At 35.0% G+C, this 20,881-nt stretch overlaps 5 protein-coding genes and 1 long non-coding RNA gene across 7 annotated transcripts; 5 read left to right on the forward strand and 1 right to left on the reverse strand.

Annotated features, from left to right (window-relative positions):
* Positions 1-148: 148 nt before the first annotated feature.
* On the forward strand, positions 149-2,352 carry LOC108811465 (transcription factor bHLH70). Its single transcript, XM_018583512.2, has 4 exons — positions 149-721; positions 1,031-1,573; positions 1,650-1,979; positions 2,068-2,352. Exons 1-4 carry the CDS (start codon positions 689-691, stop codon positions 2,137-2,139), a joined length of 978 nt encoding a protein of 325 aa, XP_018439014.2. The 5' UTR covers positions 149-688; the 3' UTR covers positions 2,140-2,352.
* A 915-nt stretch (positions 2,353-3,267) lies between these two features.
* On the forward strand, positions 3,268-4,870 carry LOC108806556 (protein CURVATURE THYLAKOID 1B, chloroplastic). The gene is made up of 6 exons (XM_018578699.2): positions 3,268-3,606; positions 3,698-3,837; positions 3,934-4,020; positions 4,117-4,179; positions 4,467-4,504; positions 4,588-4,870. The coding sequence occupies exons 1-6, from the start codon at positions 3,447-3,449 to the stop codon at positions 4,643-4,645; spliced, it is 546 nt and encodes a 181-aa protein (XP_018434201.2). The 5' UTR covers positions 3,268-3,446; the 3' UTR covers positions 4,646-4,870.
* A 1,165-nt stretch (positions 4,871-6,035) lies between these two features.
* On the reverse strand, positions 6,036-6,896 carry LOC108810770 (uncharacterized). Its single transcript, XR_001943177.2, has 2 exons — positions 6,489-6,896; positions 6,036-6,339 (listed from the first exon to the last, which is right to left on the reverse strand). It is a non-coding gene; the product is annotated as an uncharacterized LOC108810770 (long non-coding RNA).
* A 780-nt stretch (positions 6,897-7,676) lies between these two features.
* On the forward strand, positions 7,677-10,720 carry LOC108813185 (protein CCA1). Of its 2 annotated transcripts, none has more exons than XM_018585663.2 (8): positions 7,677-7,880; positions 7,950-8,054; positions 8,198-8,309; positions 8,393-8,454; positions 8,719-8,913; positions 9,001-9,129; positions 9,212-10,105; positions 10,187-10,720. In XM_018585663.2, the coding sequence occupies exons 2-8, from the start codon at positions 8,016-8,018 to the stop codon at positions 10,529-10,531; spliced, it is 1,776 nt and encodes a 591-aa protein (XP_018441165.1). In that variant the 5' UTR covers positions 7,677-7,880; positions 7,950-8,015; the 3' UTR covers positions 10,532-10,720. The 2 variants fall into 2 exon arrangements, with proteins under 2 accessions (XP_018441165.1, XP_018441166.1); XM_018585664.2 differs by having other exon boundaries at positions 9,218-10,105.
* Positions 10,721-11,107: 387 nt separating this feature from the next.
* On the forward strand, positions 11,108-12,998 carry LOC108809874 (soluble inorganic pyrophosphatase 3). The gene is made up of 9 exons (XM_018582009.2): positions 11,108-11,146; positions 11,243-11,378; positions 11,464-11,492; positions 11,570-11,635; positions 11,945-12,052; positions 12,145-12,210; positions 12,310-12,430; positions 12,520-12,601; positions 12,669-12,998. The coding sequence occupies exons 2-9, from the start codon at positions 11,243-11,245 to the stop codon at positions 12,709-12,711; spliced, it is 651 nt and encodes a 216-aa protein (XP_018437511.1). The 5' UTR covers positions 11,108-11,146; the 3' UTR covers positions 12,712-12,998.
* Positions 12,999-19,098: 6,100 nt separating this feature from the next.
* LOC108809175 (B3 domain-containing transcription factor NGA1) lies at positions 19,099-20,630 on the forward strand. The gene has a single exon (XM_018581308.2). The coding sequence runs from the start codon at positions 19,513-19,515 to the stop codon at positions 20,407-20,409; it is 897 nt and encodes a 298-aa protein (XP_018436810.2). The 5' UTR covers positions 19,099-19,512; the 3' UTR covers positions 20,410-20,630.
* Positions 20,631-20,881: the final 251 nt, after the last annotated feature.

The raw sequence follows: 20,881 nt of genomic DNA on the forward strand, positions 1-20,881 counted from the left end.
AGTACTTTAATATAATAAACTTGTTGAAAGCGTATAAAGATATTTTAGTGACAAACACTAGTTAAGACCCTCAAAGACAAGGCATCAACACTTGTATGCTTACCAGATAAGAAGCCAGGATTCACGCGTTAATAGATAGAATGAGCAAACACTCGAAGTTTCAATTTTTATTCATTAGCTTTAGGTAAAGACACAAACAAATGGAAGCTCTCATCTTCGTCATCATCTTCTGAGTATTAACCAAAGTCCCCACAACTGTCTGTCTTCGCTGCCAGACAAAACTGCTACAGCCAATAATGTTGTTCTGAGGGACCTTTCTTCTGTCAGAGACTCTCTCTTTCTCTCTCTCTCTCTCTCTCTCATCTTCTCAGACTCCCCAACTCATCTTCACTCTCCTCAAAACAAACATCTATTGGCATCTCTTTTTTTACCTTTTTGTTTTTACCTCTTTGTTTACTTCCCTTTCTTCTCTCTCATATCTCACTTTCAGTTTTCCCATTTTCTCTTTAACATCCTCATAGCAATTTAACACCACTGTTCTATATATAAAGCTAACGGCTTTAGCTTTTACATGAGTTTCTTGTTTTTTACTTCTTTAAAAACTCCTCACATTTATTTTTAGATAGAAAGAGAGAGATACAAACAAGAGTGTGATACTGATAATAGGGGAGGTTTCTCAGATTTGTTTATGGAGAAGATTCAAGGACAAAACAAGCTCTGTGTAAGTGTAATGTTTATCTTTACCTCAAATTTGGAACGTTTTTATTTAATTTCTTTCTTCCCAAAATGAGAGTCCAGAATGGGTTTTGCATTCAATGCTGTGGATGTCTGTTATACCTAAAACACTTGACAAATCTGCTCTCAACTGTTTCCCTCTCTTTGAAACATTCCATTTTTCATTCTAGTTTTGTTTTCTCCACACTGACCCACTAACCAATTATCACTGCAACTCTCTCTTAAAAGTTTTCACTTCTTTCTTTTTCTCTCTCACTTAACTCACTTTCCTCTGTTTTTACTTTTCTCCTTGCAGTCTTTGAATCAGAAAGTGATTGTGAGAAGAAGCTTAGAAGTTCAAGGATCAGGAGAGGATCAAAGATTTGAACTTGAGGAAGAAGATCAATTCTTACAAAAGATGCAACAAAGTGAAGACCTTTCTGCTGCGGTGTTGCCCTTCAAAGACCCAAACTTTCTAGCACTACTCTCTCTTCAGACACTAGAGAAGCCGCCTTGGGGACTAGGAAACTATCTCCCACATGAAGTTCCAGAGTTGTCTCATTCACCCAACTACTACAACTATCAGAACCCATCTCTTGAAAGAATCAACGAAGCCATGATCTCAACCCAAGAAGAGATTCAGCTAAACCCACAACGCAAGCGCGGAAACAACAACTCGGTAGCATCATCAGTGAGCAGAGAGAAGAGAAAGAGAAAGAGAACCAAACCAGCAAAGAACACGGAAGAGATGGAGAGTCAGAGGATGACGCACATTACGGTTGAACGCAACCGCAGACGCCAGATGAACGTTTATCTCAACTCACTCCGCTCTCTCATCCCATCTTCCTACATCCTTAGGGTATTATATATAACTTACTTACAAAGTCTCAACCTTTTATCAACAACATTATGGTACTTACAAGTTTTGTTCATAGGGAGACCAAGCGTCTATAGTAGGAGGAGCTATAGACTTCGTGAAGATCCTCGAGCAACAGTTGCAATCACTTGAAGCTCAAAAGATAACTCAACAAACTGATACCAAAGACGTTTCGTTGCGTGCGTGTGACGAAGAGCAAAGTAGTACTAAACTGAGAATAGATGCCACGGTGATAGAGAGTCACGTCAATCTCAAGATACAATGCCCGAAGAAACAAGGACAGCTTCTTAGATCAATCATTTGGCTAGAGAAGCTTAGGCTCACTGTGCTTCATCTCAACGTTACATCTCCATGCAATGCATCTGTCTCTTATTCTTTCAACCTCAAGGTACTATACTGAATAGGTAAACATCTTATAACACAAATGAGAAACAACGATTTAATCTTTTGTTTTTGTTTTGTTTGTTACTTCTCAGATGGAGGACGACTGCGTTTTGGGGTCAACCGATGAGATAACGGCGGCGGTTCGTCAGATATTCGACTGCTGAATTAAAAACAAAGAAACCCAAAAAGCAAAAAAGTAACGTTCTTTCATAATAGTCAGTTCGTTTTGTGTTTTTTTGTTGGTATGTAATTGGAGTCTTCTCGGCATGGCACTTTGACTTTGTTTAAGAGGGGGTACTCTACAGTATTAGGGACCCATTTGATAGATGTATATCAACTTTGACCTTCGTGTCTTCGTATTCATGATTCATTGTCTTCTTGTTTTGCTTTTGCCTCTTTTTTTGGGGTTTGACTTTCCTTTTGACAAAAACATCATACGGCATTGGGTTGTGAATGTTCAAGTAACTGATCGGTCCAAAGATTGAAAAGCCAACATGTCTTTGTGTTATATACAAACAAGGCCCGTTTCATGATGTTTCTAGTCATATCATACATTTCCAACTTGTAACTTAGCCTAAATTTAAACCAAATTTCTTGACATTCAGAAACAAGCTGTGTACAAATAACCAAATTTCTCCTTCAATCGCCACTAAGGTTGTACAAAAATATAAAACAGCATCTAGCATTTCCCATGAATAATAATAATAATACACTAATTTTTCGAATGACTAAATTTTTTAAATCGATATGTACATTTTCAATAATGAGAAATCTGAACCATTTGAATTTAGTTATTATTTGGAAAACATATTCTTTGTAAAAAAAAATTATATCTTAGTTTCATAGGCTACACATAACAAAATTAAGACTAAATTAACTATCACAACATCAAACTCTCATATGCAGCTTCTTCCACAACATCAAACTCTTTTGTCACAATATCATTGCATATAAGAAAGAAAATACGGAAAAACCATTACATATTCATGTATGTTGAAATAATGGAATAAGCTAATAAGCTAACACTTCGCTGATAATGATGACACAATTAATGTTATATATTTGGCTTAGTGGTTTTATAGTTATAAAACAACAAATTAAGATTGTATACTCACATTGGTTTGAAGAAAATAACTTACTGGGTTTGTACAATCCAATCAAGTGATGATTTTGTATAATTATTTTCTTTATCCCTCCAAAAGAAAACGATCTAAACTTTTGGCCCAATTTGAAAATAACCAAATCCTATTCCTATCCAACATAAACACCAATTTCACCTATACGTCCGCCACGTGAGCACTATCCTGATCGAGAAACCCAAAACGAGTGGTGGAATCGTTCCCGACTACTCACAGAGAAACCATCTCCACAAGCAACCTGCACACAAAAAAAAATCTCTCAAAACACTTCTTCTCCACTAATACAATACTAATTACTTCTGATCAACAACATTGTTGCTGCGATTCAAGCCATGGCTTCACTTTCAGTCTCTTCTTCCTCGACAATCATCGACTCAAGAGCTCCTCCTCTTCCTTCTCGACAAGCATCTTCTCCTTCGTGTATTTCCCTTCCGACACTTCCTCCTCAGCCGCTTCAGTCTCAGACCCGCGCCGCCAAAGCCACTGCTTACTGTCGGTTCTCCACTCGAGATTAAATCTGATTTGTTTTAGAGTTTTTTTAAATGTAAACTTTCGAAATGGGTTTTGTTTTTTTCCTGCAAAGGTCGGAAGATAGTGAGGAACGTTTTGACACGAGCTGCCGATGTTGAAGTTGTTGCCACTACCCAAGTCGAAGCTCCTGCCGCCAATACCGAAGCTGCGAGTACAGAGTTACCGGATATCGTCAAGACCGTTCAAGAAGCTGTAATGACTCTTTCTTTTACAATAAACCATTAATTTATTCTGGTTTGTGAACTTGAATTGGATTGTTTTTTTTTCTTTTTTTTGTTGTTGTTGAAGTGGGAAAAAGTGGAGGATAAGTATGCAGTTAGTTCTCTCGCAGTTTCTGGTTTTGTGGCTCTTTGGGGAACTGCTGGTGTCATCTCGGTGAGGAGAGAATCATCATTACATCTTCAAAACTCTTTAGTGTTTCAGTTCCTTTTTTATTTGGTTCCAAATTTTGAATATTGTGTGGTGAAACAGGCTATCGACAGGCTTCCATTGGTTCCTGGTGTTCTTGAAGTTGTTGGCATTGGTTACACTGGGGTGAGTTTCTACTTGTTTCATCTTTTTCTTTTTTTATACAATTTTTGAATCAGTATCAGAGTTAGCGAACCTTTTTTAAAGATTTAGAGTCAATTTGTAATCATTTACTATTGGGTTTAGGTCTAGTCCTCTGATTCATTGGAGTATGCAAGTTTGTGTTTTCAACATTGACATCTGATTTTATTAATTGATTTTAGTTGCTACTTCTCATGAGTGATTCTTAAATTTTAAGAATTTATTCTTTTTATGTGATGGACCTTAATGTGTGTGTTTGTTTTTTAACACAGTGGTTTGCTTACAAGAACCTGATATTCAAGCCAGACAGGTCAGACAAACTCCTTTATGTAACCTCTGTTTGTTTTAGTTTTTGTTAAAATAAAACTCATGGAATCTATGGTAATGTTTCAGGGAGACTCTGTTTCAGAAAGTGAAGGACACATACAGAGACATAATAGGGAGCAACTGAACCAGATGATGATGAAGAAGAAGCCTTTTAGGGTGGGCAATTCATAAATTGAATGAATCTAACACATCCCACATCCTTCATTCAATCTCCCTTCTCGTAACTAAATAAATTATACATCCTCTTTGTCTCAGGTGTCTTTTTAGCTCAAAAATATATCATCCATACATCCATCTGTGTCGATGTTGTAAATTCCTCAGACTATATATATATGAGATGTTTGGTACATTTTTACAGAGGTTTCATACTTTTGCCCTTCAAACTGTCTATGAGATGGACAGCCCCATAGACTAATCAAATTCTCTTTAGTTTAAAATGATTTATATTTTAAAAAATTCACCTACATAGAAAATATAAATATACTAGTGGTATTCGCCGGGTTCGTATATTTTGTCAGCTTTATATTTATTTATTTAATTTTGACATTTTAATTAAATAATTTTGATATGTTTTCTTTTGAGATTTATTTTTGAGATTGTTTATATGTTTATGCCTGTATTTCTTATCAAACATGTTTTCTTACGTTTGTACTAATTTAACTGTTATCTTTCTCGTTGTTAGTTTTAGTCAAGTGAAAGCACATCATTATCTTCGTATTAGTTTGATCATATCTTCCTTGTATCTGCATTAGGATCTTATCTTAGATATATAAATATTTATATATTCAATATGTTTTTTTTCTTTCATCTGTATTTTTTTTTTGTATTTGTTTTATATTGTATATGTCGTTCATAGTATACAATCATATACTTTGGAAGACTTCATATATTTTTATTCATTGAGTACGTAAGGTCTGGTTACTGACATTTTATTTGGTACGATAACCTCACTGTGCTATTTACACCATGAATACACTTTTACAGGTTGTGACTTATAGTAGTAACATAAGATACATATGTTTTATAGGTTGTCACGGTGACATGTAGAATTTTTTTCATAGGCTATAAAGTTGTCAATGTCAAGTATCACATAAGCATGATAACTTTTACTCCGGGTAATTTTAATGCATTTCCTCATTTCCTCACTTCCTCATTTATCTTTTTTTTTTCTTAATTTGTTTCCACTCTAGATTGTCCAAGAATATTTTCCTGATATCAATCTGTGAGATTGCAGTTACGACTGTGTAGAATAAAATTATACTTTACTATATAAAAATGACAAATTACCTTTTAGATTTCTCATTTATAATTAACTAATTAAAATCATACTTTACTATATAAAAATGACAAATTACCTTTTAGATATCTCATATATAATTAACTAATTAAAATCATGATGGCTTTTTCATATCAATTATTGAACACCTTTGCACATATCAGTTTACTTTTTAGGTTGGCGTTTGCAAGTATGAACGTTCCTGAAAAGTGATATAAGCTTCATGACTCTACAACTCTTCTACCATACAAAAGTCAACCCAATATCATTTAAAATGTCACAAAAAGAGTTTTCCAAGTTTTCAAATCTACACAACTCTCCTGTGTCAAAAAATCATAACTTTAGATTCATAGGTTACTAAATGCCTTTACTGATCAATCAAAAGAGATTTGAGTGATTATGCTTACATGATGAACACAATATGGTTGAAGATTAAGCATATACATTTTACTGATACCGTAGACTTCTCGGTTCTCTTTCCAGCACATGTTACCTCTGGATTTGCTTCCCTCCTCACCAAGTGTATCCAAATAGGTTACTAACTGAAAGCACATTCAACCAAATAAAAGTGGCCTGTAAAATGTCAAAAACTGAAGGCTAAAAAAATCTTCTACCAAACAGAAAAAATTCTAGGTGTGGGTGATAATGATTGAGAGGAATGAGCTGATGAATTTCAAGTAAACAAACTCACATATTTATAGCTGCAGATTCACACAATGGAAGACAAAAGAGAATGGACTGTATGAGAGATCGTATGAAGAGTGGGGAGATGGAATTAATTAAAGCGTTAAAGATGATGATTAAATGCACTCGACTTCCGTAATGGTGCCAGTTTTTGAAACCTAAGAAGAACTCCAATCGACAATAAGCAGACGTTAGCTGTCACATGTTTACGGATCGTCATAGGCGGTTGTATAAAGAAGAGGTGTACTTTGACGGCGGCTCTGAACAGAGTTCTCTTTTGATCGATTATTGAAGAGAAAGCTGATACTTGTGGGCTTTATTTAATAATAGAAGAAGCCCAAATAATCACTCGTCTGAAGCCATACTTAATTGTTGGTTATAGTTTATCAGAATGATTGTAGTCGAGCGAAGAGGCCCACTGAAAAGAATATTTTGTTGTCACTCGCGCAAAGAAACGGAAACGCGTGAAAATCACAGATAGCATAGCAAGTCGACACGTGTCATCATTCCCCCTACTCTAAAAAGAAACGTGGATGGCTTAAAGTGCCAGAATTGTCAACTTTATATATATAGATTATTTTGGAATTAACTGTTTTCTGTAATTTTGAACCAATAATATTGTAATAACTATTTTCGAAGTACAATTTTATCATTACTCTCTAATTTAAAAAAAAAAAATTTGTATAGATAACACAATAATGTATTTTTTGAAACAACTTAAGAACATTTATCTCTAATAAAAGGGATAAAAATATTAACTAAGTCCATCAAAGCGTCCGGCCCATTTAAGTATATAGCCCGTGAAGCAACCAATGCGCGTATCGAGAAGTTATGTCCGACTCTCTAGATACCCAACCAAGGGGGTCCACAGATGATTCTAGTCTACACGTGTCGAGAAACTTGTGGGAGAGAGATATGGTATCTGCAGGTCCCACAATATCAAGATATTATAGCGCTTTGACCTTTTTAACCTTTCCGACAGCCCTGAACTCGTGGCCTACAAGCGGAGATAGTTGTGAACAAGTTGGGCATAAGATGGACGAGATTGGAAACTCATAAAAAGCTGTATCAAGGCATCAGCCACTAATATGTTGACATGTGGTAGTTTCTTTTGTAGCCTCCAGTAAATCTGAGATTATAAAAAATCTGAAAAATCAATTATAGTGGCTGAGATTTCTCCAATCTCCCCTCCCCCCCACAGCTTCTTCTGATCAAAAGGGGCAGCAGAGAGAGTCTTGGCTTCCTTCTTCTCCTTCTTACTGTTTTCTTCTCAAGAGTAATCAGGAAAGCAAAATTTTCAGATAACTATGGGATCTTCAGCTACTCCAGGCTGAGCTTGTTTCTTCGAGTCTCCGATCTCTGCTAGTTCTTTTCAAGTGTTCTCATCAATCTCGCTGAGGTACTTTCAAGATTGTTTTTATTTTTGTCTTTCAAGCGCTTCTAGTTTCTAAATCAATTCGTTTGTCAGATTTGTGTACTACTGAAGTCGAATAAGATCCGAAGCTGTGTCTGTATTAGCTTCTAAGGAATAGTGATGGAGACTAATTCGTCTGGAGAAGATCTGCTTGTTAAGGTAACTTTAATTTAAATTTTTAGTAGGCGAACGTTTTGTTAAGGTTAGAAAAGACCAAATATGGAAACTTTTGTTTTGTATGAGTTTTTTTTCTTTTTGGGTTCTTATTGTGTGGTGTTGTAATGAAATGAAATGAATATTAGACGAGGAAGCCATATACGATAACAAAGCAACGGGAACGATGGACTGAGGAAGAACATAACCGATTCCTTGATGCCTTGAGGCTTTATGGTAGAGCCTGGCAGAAGATCGAAGGTTGCTTTTTTTTTTAAATGTTCTTGTCTCGTAGAAGTTTTGTTTTGTTGTTTCTTCAAACTGATTTTGCTTCTTTTGGACAGAACACGTGGCAACGAAAACTGCTGTGCAGATTAGAAGCCATGCTCAGAAATTTTTCTCCAAGGTAATTCTCTTCTGTTCTGCTTTTCTTGCTTTTTGTCAAAGAGATAGGTTGCGTACTAGTTATGAGAAATAATAAGTCTTATTTGATTTGGCGAGGAAAAAAATAATGAGAGATGAAAGGTAACAGAGCAGTAGATTTAGAGAGTCTAAATCGTTTTGTTTGCCCTATATGTTGTGAATCCCACACATGTGGTATATGTATATATGTTTGTTTGGGTTTTGTCTAGAGGGTAACAAGACCATATATTCTCTTGATCAACTCCAGGTAGAGAAAGAGGCTGAAGCTAAAGGTGTACCAGTGGCTCAAGCACTAGACATAGCTATCCCTCCTCCACGCCCTAAACGTAAACCTAACAATCCTTATCCTCGAAAGACCGGATCTGCATCTCTCCCCATCTCAAAACCTGGTCTCAATGATGGTAAAGACTCCCCTGGATCAGCAAATGTTTCGCTTCCTCAGGTGAAAACTTCATGCTCAATCAACATTGGCATCTTGTTTGTAGTATTTAATACAGATTGGTGTGCTTTTGTTTTTTTATTCTTTTAGATGGAAAATGAATATCCGCAGGAAGACAACTGTTCAGATTGTCTCACTCATCAACACCTCTCTGCTGCATCTTCCATAAAGACATCAAAAGCGAGCACTTTCAGGGAGTTCTTACCTTCACGAGAAGAGGTAAAAAAAAAAAACAATCTTACATAGCTACTTGAGGTTTAAAGAGTATTAGTACTTTTCATGAAACTATATGTGAGGGAAGGAACAGGGGAATAACAACAAGGAGTCAAACTCAGCCAATTACAGTGAAAATATAGAAGCAGGAGGACCACCTCAGACTTATCCAAGCCATATCCCTATGCTACTTCCACTTGGGAGCTCCATAACAACCTCTCTGTCACATGCTCCTTCTGAGCCAGACGAGACTAGTCATCATCATCATCCCCACACTGTTGCAGGCAATGATCATCATCAGTCGTTTCCTGACCATATTATGTCAAGCCTTTTACAGACACCAGCTCTATATACAGCTGCAACTTTCGCCTCAACGTTTTGGCCTCCTAGTACTGGTGGTGGTGGTGGTGGTGGTGGCACACAAGGGAATCTGGCTGCCATGGCTGCAGCCACTGTTGCAGCTGCAAGTGCTTGGTGGGCTGCCAATGGACTGCTACCTCTCTGTGCTCCTCCTTTTAGTTCAGGTGGTTTGACCTGTCACCCTCCAGCTACTACTTATGGACCTTCTTCCGGTGAAGTAAACGTCACAAAGACAATGGATCAAGAGCACTCCGAGGCGTCAAAGGCTAGATCTTCATTGGAATCAGAGGAGACTAAAAATGGGGGGAGTAAACCAGATTGTCATGAGAATCATCATCCTTGTGCAGCAGCAGCAGCAACTGAGACTGATGCGAAAGGATCAGATGGAGCGAGAGATAGAAAACAAGTTGACAGGTCTTCGTGTGGCTCAAACACTCCCTCGAGTAGTGATGATGTTGAGGCAGATGCTTTGGAGAGGCAAGAGAATGATGGCACCACCAATGATGAAGTGAAAGAAGTGAATGCAGACACTACTAACAATCCACAAACGTCAGAGTCCAATGCACGTCGCGGTAGAGTCAGCTCTAACTTAGCTGATCCATGGAAGTCTGTATCAGATGAGGTACCTTTAACTAAACTGATTTAACTTACTTTCCTCAAATCCTTTTTCTCAGTCTAATCTGTTAATATATGTATTTTTCAGGGTCGAATCGCTTTTCGAGCTCTCTTTGCAAGAGAAGTATTGCCACAGAGTTTCTCATATCAGAGAGAAAACAGAGAGGATGGCCAACAACAAAGATATCCAATGGAGCTTGATCTTAACTCAACAGCTGAACTAACTCCAGCTGATGATGAAGAAGAGAACAGAAACATAGCGTTTTTGGGTGCTTCAAAGCTAAGCAGAGGAAGAACAGGTTTCAAACCTTACAAAAGATGCTCAATGGAAGCCAAAGAGAGTAGTAGAGTCATCAACACCAACCCTATCACCATCCATGTTGAACAGAAAGATCCCAAGCGGATACGGTTGGAAACACAAACTTCAACATGAAAAAAAAGTTGTAACTCTCTTGTGTGCTTTGTTCTCTTGTTTCAAATTCAAACTGATACATTTTCATCTTGTCTTTGAGGGCTTTTGTATTTTGTCCACACACACACTTCCCCATGTCCATAGTGTTCCTGTAACGTTTGACTCTGTAGTTCTGTATTATCAAACAAATCATAAACTGTTTAATTTCTCCTTCAAAAACCCTATGACACTTGGCAGAGAAGTTAAGTATATTGGTGAATAGTGACTTTAAAAACAGAGGAAGTTAAGTTTTTTTTTGATGGTTTTGAACATATATGTAGGTCGAAAACGCTTTGCGTGAGAGTAAAGAAACGTTTTATTTTTTATAAATAATTACGAGATCGTGCACTTGGAAAGAAAAAAACGTGACTGTGATTGGTTGTCACGAATCACGACTAAAACAACGTGAGGAGCAAAGAGCAAAGGAATCGAAAGGCAGAGAAAGAATATCTCTGGTATCTCAATATTTTGATGTTGACCAAGTCCTTATATGCTATTATTAACCTCTGTTTTCTCGTGTATATATATGTTTAAACGCGAGCTTTGTTTTTCGCAGAAGTTACATTTGTTTTATTGGTCCCTTGTAAAGATCCAAAGGTAACGTATATACTATTGTTTCTTGATTTATTAGATCTCAACGTTAAGTTCAATGGTTTTGGAAAATCGTGTTCTATAACATATGATCATCAACAGATGAGTGAAGAAACATATGAAGAAACGATGGAATCAAACGGGTCTCCTCGTCCTGCTCCAAAACTCAACGAGAGGATTCTCTCAACTCTGTCCAAGAGATCTGTAGCTGCACATCCATGGCACGACCTTGAGATCGGTATCTTTTCAAACAACCGTTAATTAGTCATATCTGATTATTATTCGACATTAATTCTCAACACAAGTTGTGAGTTTCCTTGCAGGTCCTGAAGCTCCATTGGTCTTCAATGTGGTATGTCTCTTACACCTAATAAAAACCTTTTATTGCGTTTCTATATTAAGTCTTTTAACAAGAGTCTCTCCGGTCAGGTGGTTGAGATCACAAAGGGAAGCAAAGTGAAGTATGAACTTGACAAAAAGACCGGTCTTATCAAGGTAAGTGAAATGAAATGATCCCTTGATTCTGATCTTCTTTTCTAACCAAGAATTAGACATGCGGTTCGGTTAGTTCGGTTTTCCGGTCTGTTAGTTCAAAATTAGGTTGGTTCGGTTTGGTCTAGTCGAAAACTTGCCGAACTGAACCAAAAAACCAAACATTTCATTTCGGTTTTTGGTTTGTTCCGTTAACTAACCAAACTGAGCCGAACAAAACCAAACACTTCGGTTCAGTTTGGCAGGTTTGGTTCGGTTAATAACTGCATGCCTACCAAGAATTATGATTGATGACATCCAATTCAATCTCAGGTTGACCGGATCTTGTACTCATCGGTTGTTTATCCTCACAACTATGGATTCATCCCAAGGACATTGTGTGAAGACAATGATCCTCTCGATGTTCTTGTCCTCATGCAGGTACACAATAAAAAAATCACCAGAGAAATTAATTAATGTATCATTCATTTACCTCATATAGTTTTTAACCTGTTTAAACTTTGTGTACGTAGGAACCAGTGCTTCCAGGATGTTTTCTCCGCGCTAGAGCCATTGGATTAATGCCCATGATTGATCAGGTTCCCTCCTCTTCAATCAAAAGATGCACACATTTTTATTTAACAAGATTTATTTCTTATTTTAGAAACTTCTTCACTAAATTAGTAATATTATTACAGGGAGAGATGGACGACAAGATTATAGCGGTGTGTGCTGATGATCCTGAGTACAGACATTTCACTGACATCAAACAACTCGCTCCTCACCGTCTCTCAGAGATTCGTCGTTTCTTTGAAGACTGTAACATCCTTTTTCTTTATTTAGTTTGATCAAATTGTAAGAAGAAAAAAGAATAACTAAAGTTTTCATGTATTGTGTTATGGTTTTAGACAAGAAGAACGAGCACAAGGAGGTGGCTGTCAACGATTTCTTGCCATCGGAAAAGGCACATGAAGCAATCCAGTACTCCATGTAAGCTTCGCAAACTTTTATCAAATGAATGAATGATTGTAGAAATGAATTAATGTAATATACACAGGGACCTATACGCTGAGTACATTCTCCATAGCTTGAGGAGATGAACGTACGCACAAGCTGCATATTTATATTCCCATACGGCAAAAGGGATCATTCTTGGCAGCAGAATATTGTTTTAAATAATTATATCTGAATATTACAGTTTTCTCTTTGTTATTTTTGTTGTTGTTCTTTCTTGAGATGTTGCAATTTTGTTATATTGTATAATTTGAAACTGATACAAGGACGAATGTATTTTTCATTCTTTCCTTGTCATGTTAACTTGTATACTAATGGGCTTTATAAGCTCATATGGCCCAAATAAACTGGCTCTTTTATATTTTAATAACCAGTGTAACGAACGAGTATTTAGAAACCAAGTAAAACCACATACGTGAACCGAAAGTAAAGTTACACTAGACTCAGTGACACACGTAAACGTAAAAGATAATAATACCAAGGAGAGGAAAATAAGATACATAACGAAAGATCTCTCTCTGTACACTACTAGTATACAAAAGAGTACAGAGAACACAAACAGTTTTTAATTAGTTGGCAAAGTATCGTATCGTGTGTGGATGGATCCAAATGAGAAAGCGACTAAACATGAGGTGCACATATATAGACAGAGAATGGGCTTTTCCATTTATCATCATATCGTATTTATTTTGGGCCTCACTTTTTCTTTGTTAGGGACCACTCTATATGTTATAGAGTCCCCTCACTTTATTTTTAATCAGCTAAATGACGAAATTATTTGTACAATATGGACCGACATTTGTACGTGTGTATATACGTATACACTCATCAAGGTCTAAGGGTATGAACAGTGAATTGAATGAATGATTAATTGTGAGTATAGGAGCTGCAGGGAAGCTGACTATCGCAGTTACTGCAGAGTCCTTTTTATATATGTGGAGTATGGAGTCAATGCATACACATACAAAAGTTCATTAGTAATATAAATGTATAATACTACTTTTTTTTTGTAAATGTATACTACTATACATAATAATGTGAAAATATATAATTCTTTTTTTACTTTTTTTTTTCTAAACCTTGTCTCTCTTTTTTTTTAACCTTTTGCAAAAAAGAAGCATCCAAAATTAATAAATAGTGTTTTTGGCCTTCAGAGTTGAGACAACCTGAGCGGGTTGATTTCATTTGTATCCATCCTTCTCTACAAACCTACCCCACCTTATATATTTGCATTTACATCGTAAACAAAATCTATCATTTTCACTATCACTAAATAATGAAATGTTAGAGAAGGGAAGCAAAACATGATGACATAATAAAGAGGCTATATATGAATTACTAATTGGTTTTCTTTGTCAAAAAAATGTTATTGATATTTATTTGGGTTTGCAGTTTACTACTCGCATAAACCACAAAATAATACTAATATTGTTGAGAACAATAGTCTATTCGTTTTATTTTTTTGTATATAAACTTTTCAAGATGCATGCTTAAAAGACTAATTATGTTTAACCCTTTTCTTTTAAAAGAGAAGGCCGGCAAGAGAGAGAGATAGTCGTAGTCAGACTCTGGGGCAAATTGACAACTGGAGCATGTTGTTGCCATTAGCGTACCACCGATTCTCCATTGTTTATAGTTTTATGTTTAACCAAAATAATTTCATTTAAGAAATTGGACCGCCTTCCACTTCACCACTACCTCTTCGATGGCGACCGATCTTATATGTATTATTATTATCATCAATACCCTTTTCATAATCAATAATGGTCGATTTATATTAACACGAGTGACTCTACGGAAATAGCGTCGGTCCAAGATGCATACAACTTATTTATATTATAATTCTCTTTATAAAAACAGGGAAACCCTAATTTTCTAAAGGCTATGCGCTTTCTTGTCATCGCAAGCGACTGATCAAACTATTTATAGCCATGTGTAATGATCAATAAGGTCATCATACACATGAAAGTAATTGTATAGACTGGATACTTATGTATGTTGCTATAAATGGTTGGGTAGATAAAGAAGGTTTTGAGTTAATATTAAACTTTTATTTAAATGAAAAAGAGGATCGCTTGGGATTTGAGATAATTTACAAATAAGGAAGGTATATATGTATACAGATTGGACTTGCCATTTGAAAGGAGGGGAAGACTCTGAGGGAAAAAGAGTTTTCCAGGCGAGTGGACATTTGTTTAAACAAGAAAAGAGTTCATAAGTGTCCGAGTGATCTGGATTTTTAGGTATACAATTACAAAGTGGTCCTAACCCTAAGCCCCATATTTTCCTTTTTTCATTATCATATGCTTTATATATGTATACATATACCTACTCTCCATCATTATCATAAGCTAATCTGGTTCACTAGCGATACAAGTTTAATCCCACAAAACAACGAGTAGCAAACTACCTCGATCGTTTTTGTGTGTCAATTTAAACCAAACTACATATTTTGTTCTGTCAAAAGAAGCAACAATATGTTTTGTAACAGTAGTACAACTATCAATCTGTTCCGTTTTTCATTAGTCTCTAGCTACACTACTCGAGCTATTGATAATTTTTTGAGCTATTGATATTTTAGTATAGCATAACAAATATATGATTCGTTAAGGCATTAACCATTTGAAAAGCTGAGTCTCCCCCTACAAGTTTAAAGTTAGATTCATGTTTACAATTTATAAAAAGGTTGATAGGAATTGAAGAGTGGGGGTGTCTAGAAGTAGAGAGGTCCCCTTGGCTAATAGGGCATAGCTTTTAAAAGGACGACGTTATGGTTTCCTCGTAATTTCCTGATATTTATTATATTATTCTCTCTATCTCTCTACAAGAAACTATAGACATAGAGAGATGGTAATATATTAAGTTCATTGACAGAAAGGAGAACAAAAAGAATTGTATTCATTTATATAAAGAAGGATTTAATCGAATTGCCTTTTGCTGTGCTTCGCTATTTTTGCAAATCTTGAAATAATTTGATGAGTAGTATTTCTTTTTGCTGATATATAACATCCAGCCTAATATTTCAATCAATTATATATTAATCATGGTGTGATATTATAAGATGCACACTAAAGAAAACACAATCCGTTGTATATAGAAAGTTACAAAGAAAGACGATAAGCAATGCAGATACTTAATTATATATAAAAATTTATATCATCAAATACAATTAGTTATACCATTATAGTAATTCAGATTAAGATGCGAAAAGTCATGTAGTGTTGATTAAAATTCTAATCAATAACACGATAAAACAGAAGAAAACAATGTATCGACTAGAGGCTTTTGTGTCCAGCCAGTTATGTACTAAGGATGAGATTTTGGACCACGTTTATGAATGTCCACTACCTACTGCATGCTTTATAATTTCAACTTTTTAAATTTTCCTATAATCAAATTCTATGATCGCATTAAAAAAAAGCTAAAAACCGTCAATTAAATTCTGTGAGATACTGATAGTAAAAAGTGGTTTAAGTAGTCATCGACTATAATAACGTCCATTAACATGAAATAGACTTATAATTCTATTTTAATAAAGTCTAAACTTTAACTGTATCCAGCTAGCCGTTGATTACTGTTAAGTGTTAACCGAAATTGGACGACTGGACACGAAGGGTGCTTAGTCTCTGTCAGGACCACGTATGTAAGAACCTTATATGTAAGATTAACTATACGGAAAACAATTAATATATATCTAATTGCTAAGGACTTGTAAGGGTCTGATTGACAAGAATCATGTTCTAGAGTAACATGTAATATTGTTACTATGCTCAGTGTCACATGGATAAAACAAGAACGTCATTACAAGATGTTAGCACGATGCGCTGGAACAAACAAGTGTATCTATTATCGTTTAACGTAAAAGTTATATATCTTGAGCCATAAACTCTATAAGATTCTTTGGCCGGTCCGAGAACAATATGTCAATATGATACCAAGTCTATTTTATTAGTTTTTGATTGACTGAAGAGGTTCCTATATTTTGTTGTTTCTCTCTCCCCTGGATGCTTATTATGATTTTTTTAAAAATATTCTGGTTATAATTATCTTAATAGAAATTCTAAATAATAAAATATTAAGTCATATATGTATATTTTAATTTTGATTTTATTGCTAATTCTGCTGATATTTTATATATTTTTGTTAATCATCCTGCAAACAATCACTATTTCAAATCAAGAGAACAAATAAAACTACTACTGTGCAGGTCTTCAACCATGCTACGTGAAATATTTGCAATAATTTTCCGAAATTTTTTTAAAAAATTGCACACATATAAATTCTCCAAAAAAATTTAGATTCCCAAATTTTTTAAAAAAATTATATAGATATTGTCACAAACTCCTAAAGTTTCAGGGTCTGCTCTGCTACAATGTAACTTAATTTTTACAGATATTTATATATACACTGTTTTATTTTTAAAATGAAACTTTCTTTCTTTCAGAATAAAATTGTCAACGTGATTAAGCTTGTTTATCCGAAGTTTAAACTGTCCAGGCTTGTTCTTTTTGAAGAAAAAAAGTAATCGGCCGAACCAAATAAGATGGCGACTGATACTTGATAGATACTTTTAATTAACCTCATAACTTTGAAAAGATACAACAACAAAATAAATAATATATTCTCAATCCAGAAATGAAAAGTGACTTAGTGAACACTTTTTATATCTTAAAAAATTATTTGACTTTAAATAGCTAGATAATATATGTCCATGCCGATTTTAAGAATCCTTAAAAATATTTCTTAGGCAAAAACTAAATTATATAACTATTTTAGGTTTAATGCTCATTTTAAGCTTTTCTAATCTTTTGACGATCAGAAAAAAAAAGAACATAGATTTCTTGTGGTAAGATTTGTTAGTCTCGCACTCGAACTCAAAACAAGAATTCAGTCTCACATTATACTCACAAATACGATAGACTTCTTTCCTTTGTTAATATTTTCGTATCATTACAAGAATGATATATATGATCAAGTCCATAATTTTGAATTTTGATTATTATTAAGTTTTATATATAAATAACAAGGAGCATACCAAGAAAATATATTAAAATAATAAAATATAAATTATATTTGACATAAATAACAATTGATACACTGATTAATAGTTCGTTGTAATTGATATATTTAAAATCTATGAATTATTTTAATGTTTACATATATGTGCGGGATAGTATATCTATTTGGACTTTAAAAACAAATAGAAGATATAACTTTGTGATTATTATAAAAAGAATCTCTTACAAGTGGAGAAAAGTATACAGCAAGTCTTCAATACGGATGTAGTTAGGCGTGGACATTTTAATTGGATCCGAAAATCGAAACTGGAACCGTGAAAATATCTGAACCGAAACCAATCCAAAAATTTATAAGTAGTTATTGGATTTAAAGTTTTTCTATCCAAAAGAACGGAACCGAAAAGAACCGATCTAAATAGATCTGAACCCAAAAATTGATACGATAAAAATCAATTCATACCCGACTTAAAACATGAATCTCTAAAAACTATGTTTTGTTGTGTTTATTTTCTATATTTTATTTTATGATTTCGTTGAAATATTTTTTGTTAGCATTTCTTTGTTATTATTTTGTAACATTTTTAAGTAATATAAAGTTTTAAATGTAAAGTTTAGAATTTAAAAATATTTTAATAGTTTATTTAAAATTGTTTTATAAAATTTTAGATATACATGATTTTGAGTAAATTTGTGTATTCTTATATTTTCAGATCCTAAATATCGGAATTTGACCCGAATTCGATCTTGACCCGATATGAATCCAAAAATTATAGGTATTTTACAAATTTTTAATTATAAATTTGAACTGACCCGGACTGAGAAGAACCGACCTGAATCTGAACCAAAAATTTAAAAATACCTATTGAATCCAAATATTTAAAATCTCAAAAACCTAAACCTGAAAAAAACCGGTCCAATCCGAACGTCTATGCCTAGACGTAGTAGTAAAAACATGTAACAAACACACAATGTTATGCACACCAAGAAGAAATTAAGAGAAAGAGAGCCATAACAAAAAGTCAGCAGTAAAGACCACGGCTAAAACAACATGCTAATCTTTGTCTTTGTGAAAAAAAAAACAAAAGGCGCAGCAAACCCATAAAAAAGTTCTCCATTCGATGCTTAGCATTTATTATGCTAGATTTTTTAATTGTTAATGATTGTTAATTTTTAAAAAATTACAAATTATTCAGAAGAAAAAACAAAATTTTCTTCCTAAGCCCTTGACGTTACCATCTCCTTTTCCTCCTCATATCCCAACCATGTACAAAATATATTCGTTGGACAAATCTGATTTCTTTTTAAAATTTGGCAAACTGAAGATATTAGTGTATGAGAAATTGATTAAAAGAATATTTTATGTAAGGAGAAAAGAAAAAAGAAACAATGGTCACATGAACTGAACCAGATTATTCAAGGGGTCCCTCTAAAATTGGTTCTCACTTGCTCATATCTCCATCATTCACATCATGTAAGTTGTAACATTATATCAATCAAAAAATTTCCTCCCATTCTTCTAAAAATATTAACAATATTTTTTTGATTTGATTTCTTCATTTAAATTTCTGAGAGCCATAGCTATTGCATAAACACAGTGAAACATAGATAAGAGAAAGAGAGATCGTGGTGATCATCAGTTAGGCAAAACCCAACTTTCTATCCATGAATAATTAGATCAATCACATCACTAGTTTAACCTTTTTTTGCTCCTCCAATTCTCCTCCTCTCCTTCAAAAATTAGGGTTTGCTGCTTCTCTCCTCATTTCTCAATCCCAAAGTCACCCCCCCCCCATCCGCTTGCTGTTGGAATCATCAAATTCAAGTCAGAAACCAAATCTTGACACCATACCATTCATTAATCAAAAGAAGATGATGACAAACTTGTCTCTTACTAGAGAAGCAGAAGATGAAGAAGAACAAGAACAAGAAGAAGCCAAGAAGCCCATGGAAGAAGTAGAGAGGGAGCACATGTTCGACAAAGTGGTGACTCCAAGCGACGTAGGGAAACTAAACCGGCTCGTGATCCCAAAGCAATACGCAGAGAGATACTTCCCTTTAGATTCAACCTCAAACGAGAAAGGTTTGCTTCTAAACTTCGAAGATCTCGCAGGGAAGTCATGGAGGTTCCGTTACTCTTACTGGAACAGTAGCCAGAGCTATGTCATGACTAAAGGTTGGAGCCGTTTCGTTAAAGACAAGAAGCTAGACGCCGGAGATATTGTCTCTTTCCAGAGATGTGTCGGAGATTCAGGAAGAGACAGCCGCTTGTTTATCGATTGGAGGAGAAGACCTAAAGTCCCTGACCATCCGACATCGATTGCTCACTTTGCTGCTGGATCTATGTTTCCTAGGTTTTACGGTTTTCCGACAGCGACTAGTTACAATCTTTACAACTATCAGCAGCCACGTCATCATCACCATCATCACAGTGGTTATAATTATCCTCAAATTCCGAGAGAATTTGGATACGGGTACTTGGTAGATCAAAGGGCGGTGGTGGCTGATCCGTTGGTGATTGATTCTGTGCCGGTGATGCTGCACGGAGGAGCTCAGGTTAGCCAGGCGGTTGTTGGAACGGCCGGGAAGAGGCTGAGGCTTTTTGGAGTAGATATGGAGGAAGAATCTTCATCTTCCGTTAGGAGCTTGCCACGTGGCGGTGATTCTCCGTCCTCCTCTTTGTTTCAGCTGAGACTTGGAAGCAGCAGTGAAGATGATCACTTCTCTAAGAAAGGAAAGTCCTCACTGCCTTTTGATTTGGATCAGTAATGATGATGAGATTAGTTGGTATTTAAAATTAAACATAAATTCTATATAAATATATATATATATGACAACATATATAATGCATTGATTTGATTATACATTTTTATCGAGAAATGGTATGTTTGTCCATATGTAGATAAGTTATATGGACTCTAATAGTCTTCTGTTAAGTTGTTCTTGAGAATATTTGATTTGTGTACATAGATGCATCTACATTCATGATATCATATATCAATTGCTAGTCTGTTATACATTTGCAAAACATACCATAGGTTATGGTATGTAGTATTGCAAAGGCTGTATATAGAGTGAAAAAAACTGGACACAGATACCTAATAAGTGAGATGTGTAAGAAGAGACATGAAATATGATTGGGATCAGTGTAAACCCATATCTCTCTTGCATCTCTCTAAGGTCAGAAAGTTTCAGAGTTTGATGGGCTATTTTGGAAAAGTGAATTCTCTGTATAGATACG

The sequence above is a fragment of the Raphanus sativus genome, chromosome 6 (genome assembly GCF_000801105.2).
Source record: "Raphanus sativus cultivar WK10039 chromosome 6, ASM80110v3, whole genome shotgun sequence".
NCBI classification, from domain to species: domain Eukaryota; kingdom Viridiplantae; phylum Streptophyta; class Magnoliopsida; order Brassicales; family Brassicaceae; genus Raphanus; species Raphanus sativus.

Excerpts from the sequence above, each read along its gene's own strand:
- LOC108811465 (XM_018583512.2), top strand. The coding sequence starts at position 689 with ATGGAGAAGATTCAAGGACAAAACAAGCTCTGT. Across the intron at positions 722-1,030 it reads AAGGACAAAACAAGCTCTGT|TCTTTGAATCAGAAAGTGAT; the intron begins GTAAGTGTAATG and ends TTCTCCTTGCAG. Across the intron at positions 1,980-2,067 it reads CTTATTCTTTCAACCTCAAG|ATGGAGGACGACTGCGTTTT; the intron begins GTACTATACTGA and ends GTTACTTCTCAG.
- LOC108806556 (XM_018578699.2), top strand. The coding sequence starts at position 3,447 with ATGGCTTCACTTTCAGTCTCTTCTTCCTCGACAATCATCGACTCAAGA. Across the intron at positions 4,021-4,116 it reads GAACTGCTGGTGTCATCTCG|GCTATCGACAGGCTTCCATT; the intron begins GTGAGGAGAGAA and ends GTGGTGAAACAG. Across the intron at positions 4,505-4,587 it reads CTGATATTCAAGCCAGACAG|GGAGACTCTGTTTCAGAAAG; the intron begins GTCAGACAAACT and ends GTAATGTTTCAG.
- LOC108813185 (XM_018585663.2), top strand. The coding sequence starts at position 8,016 with ATGGAGACTAATTCGTCTGGAGAAGATCTGCTTGTTAAG. Across the intron at positions 8,455-8,718 it reads CTCAGAAATTTTTCTCCAAG|GTAGAGAAAGAGGCTGAAGC; the intron begins GTAATTCTCTTC and ends GATCAACTCCAG. Across the intron at positions 10,106-10,186 it reads GGAAGTCTGTATCAGATGAG|GGTCGAATCGCTTTTCGAGC; the intron begins GTACCTTTAACT and ends TGTATTTTTCAG.
- LOC108809874 (XM_018582009.2), top strand. The coding sequence starts at position 11,243 with ATGAGTGAAGAAACATATGAAGAAACGATGGAATCAAACGGGTCTCCT. Across the intron at positions 11,379-11,463 it reads ATGGCACGACCTTGAGATCG|GTCCTGAAGCTCCATTGGTC; the intron begins GTATCTTTTCAA and ends GTTTCCTTGCAG. Across the intron at positions 11,636-11,944 it reads AAAAGACCGGTCTTATCAAG|GTTGACCGGATCTTGTACTC; the intron begins GTAAGTGAAATG and ends ATTCAATCTCAG.
- LOC108809175 (XM_018581308.2), top strand. The coding sequence starts at position 19,513 with ATGATGACAAACTTGTCTCTTACTAGAGAAGCAGAAGATGAAGAAGAA.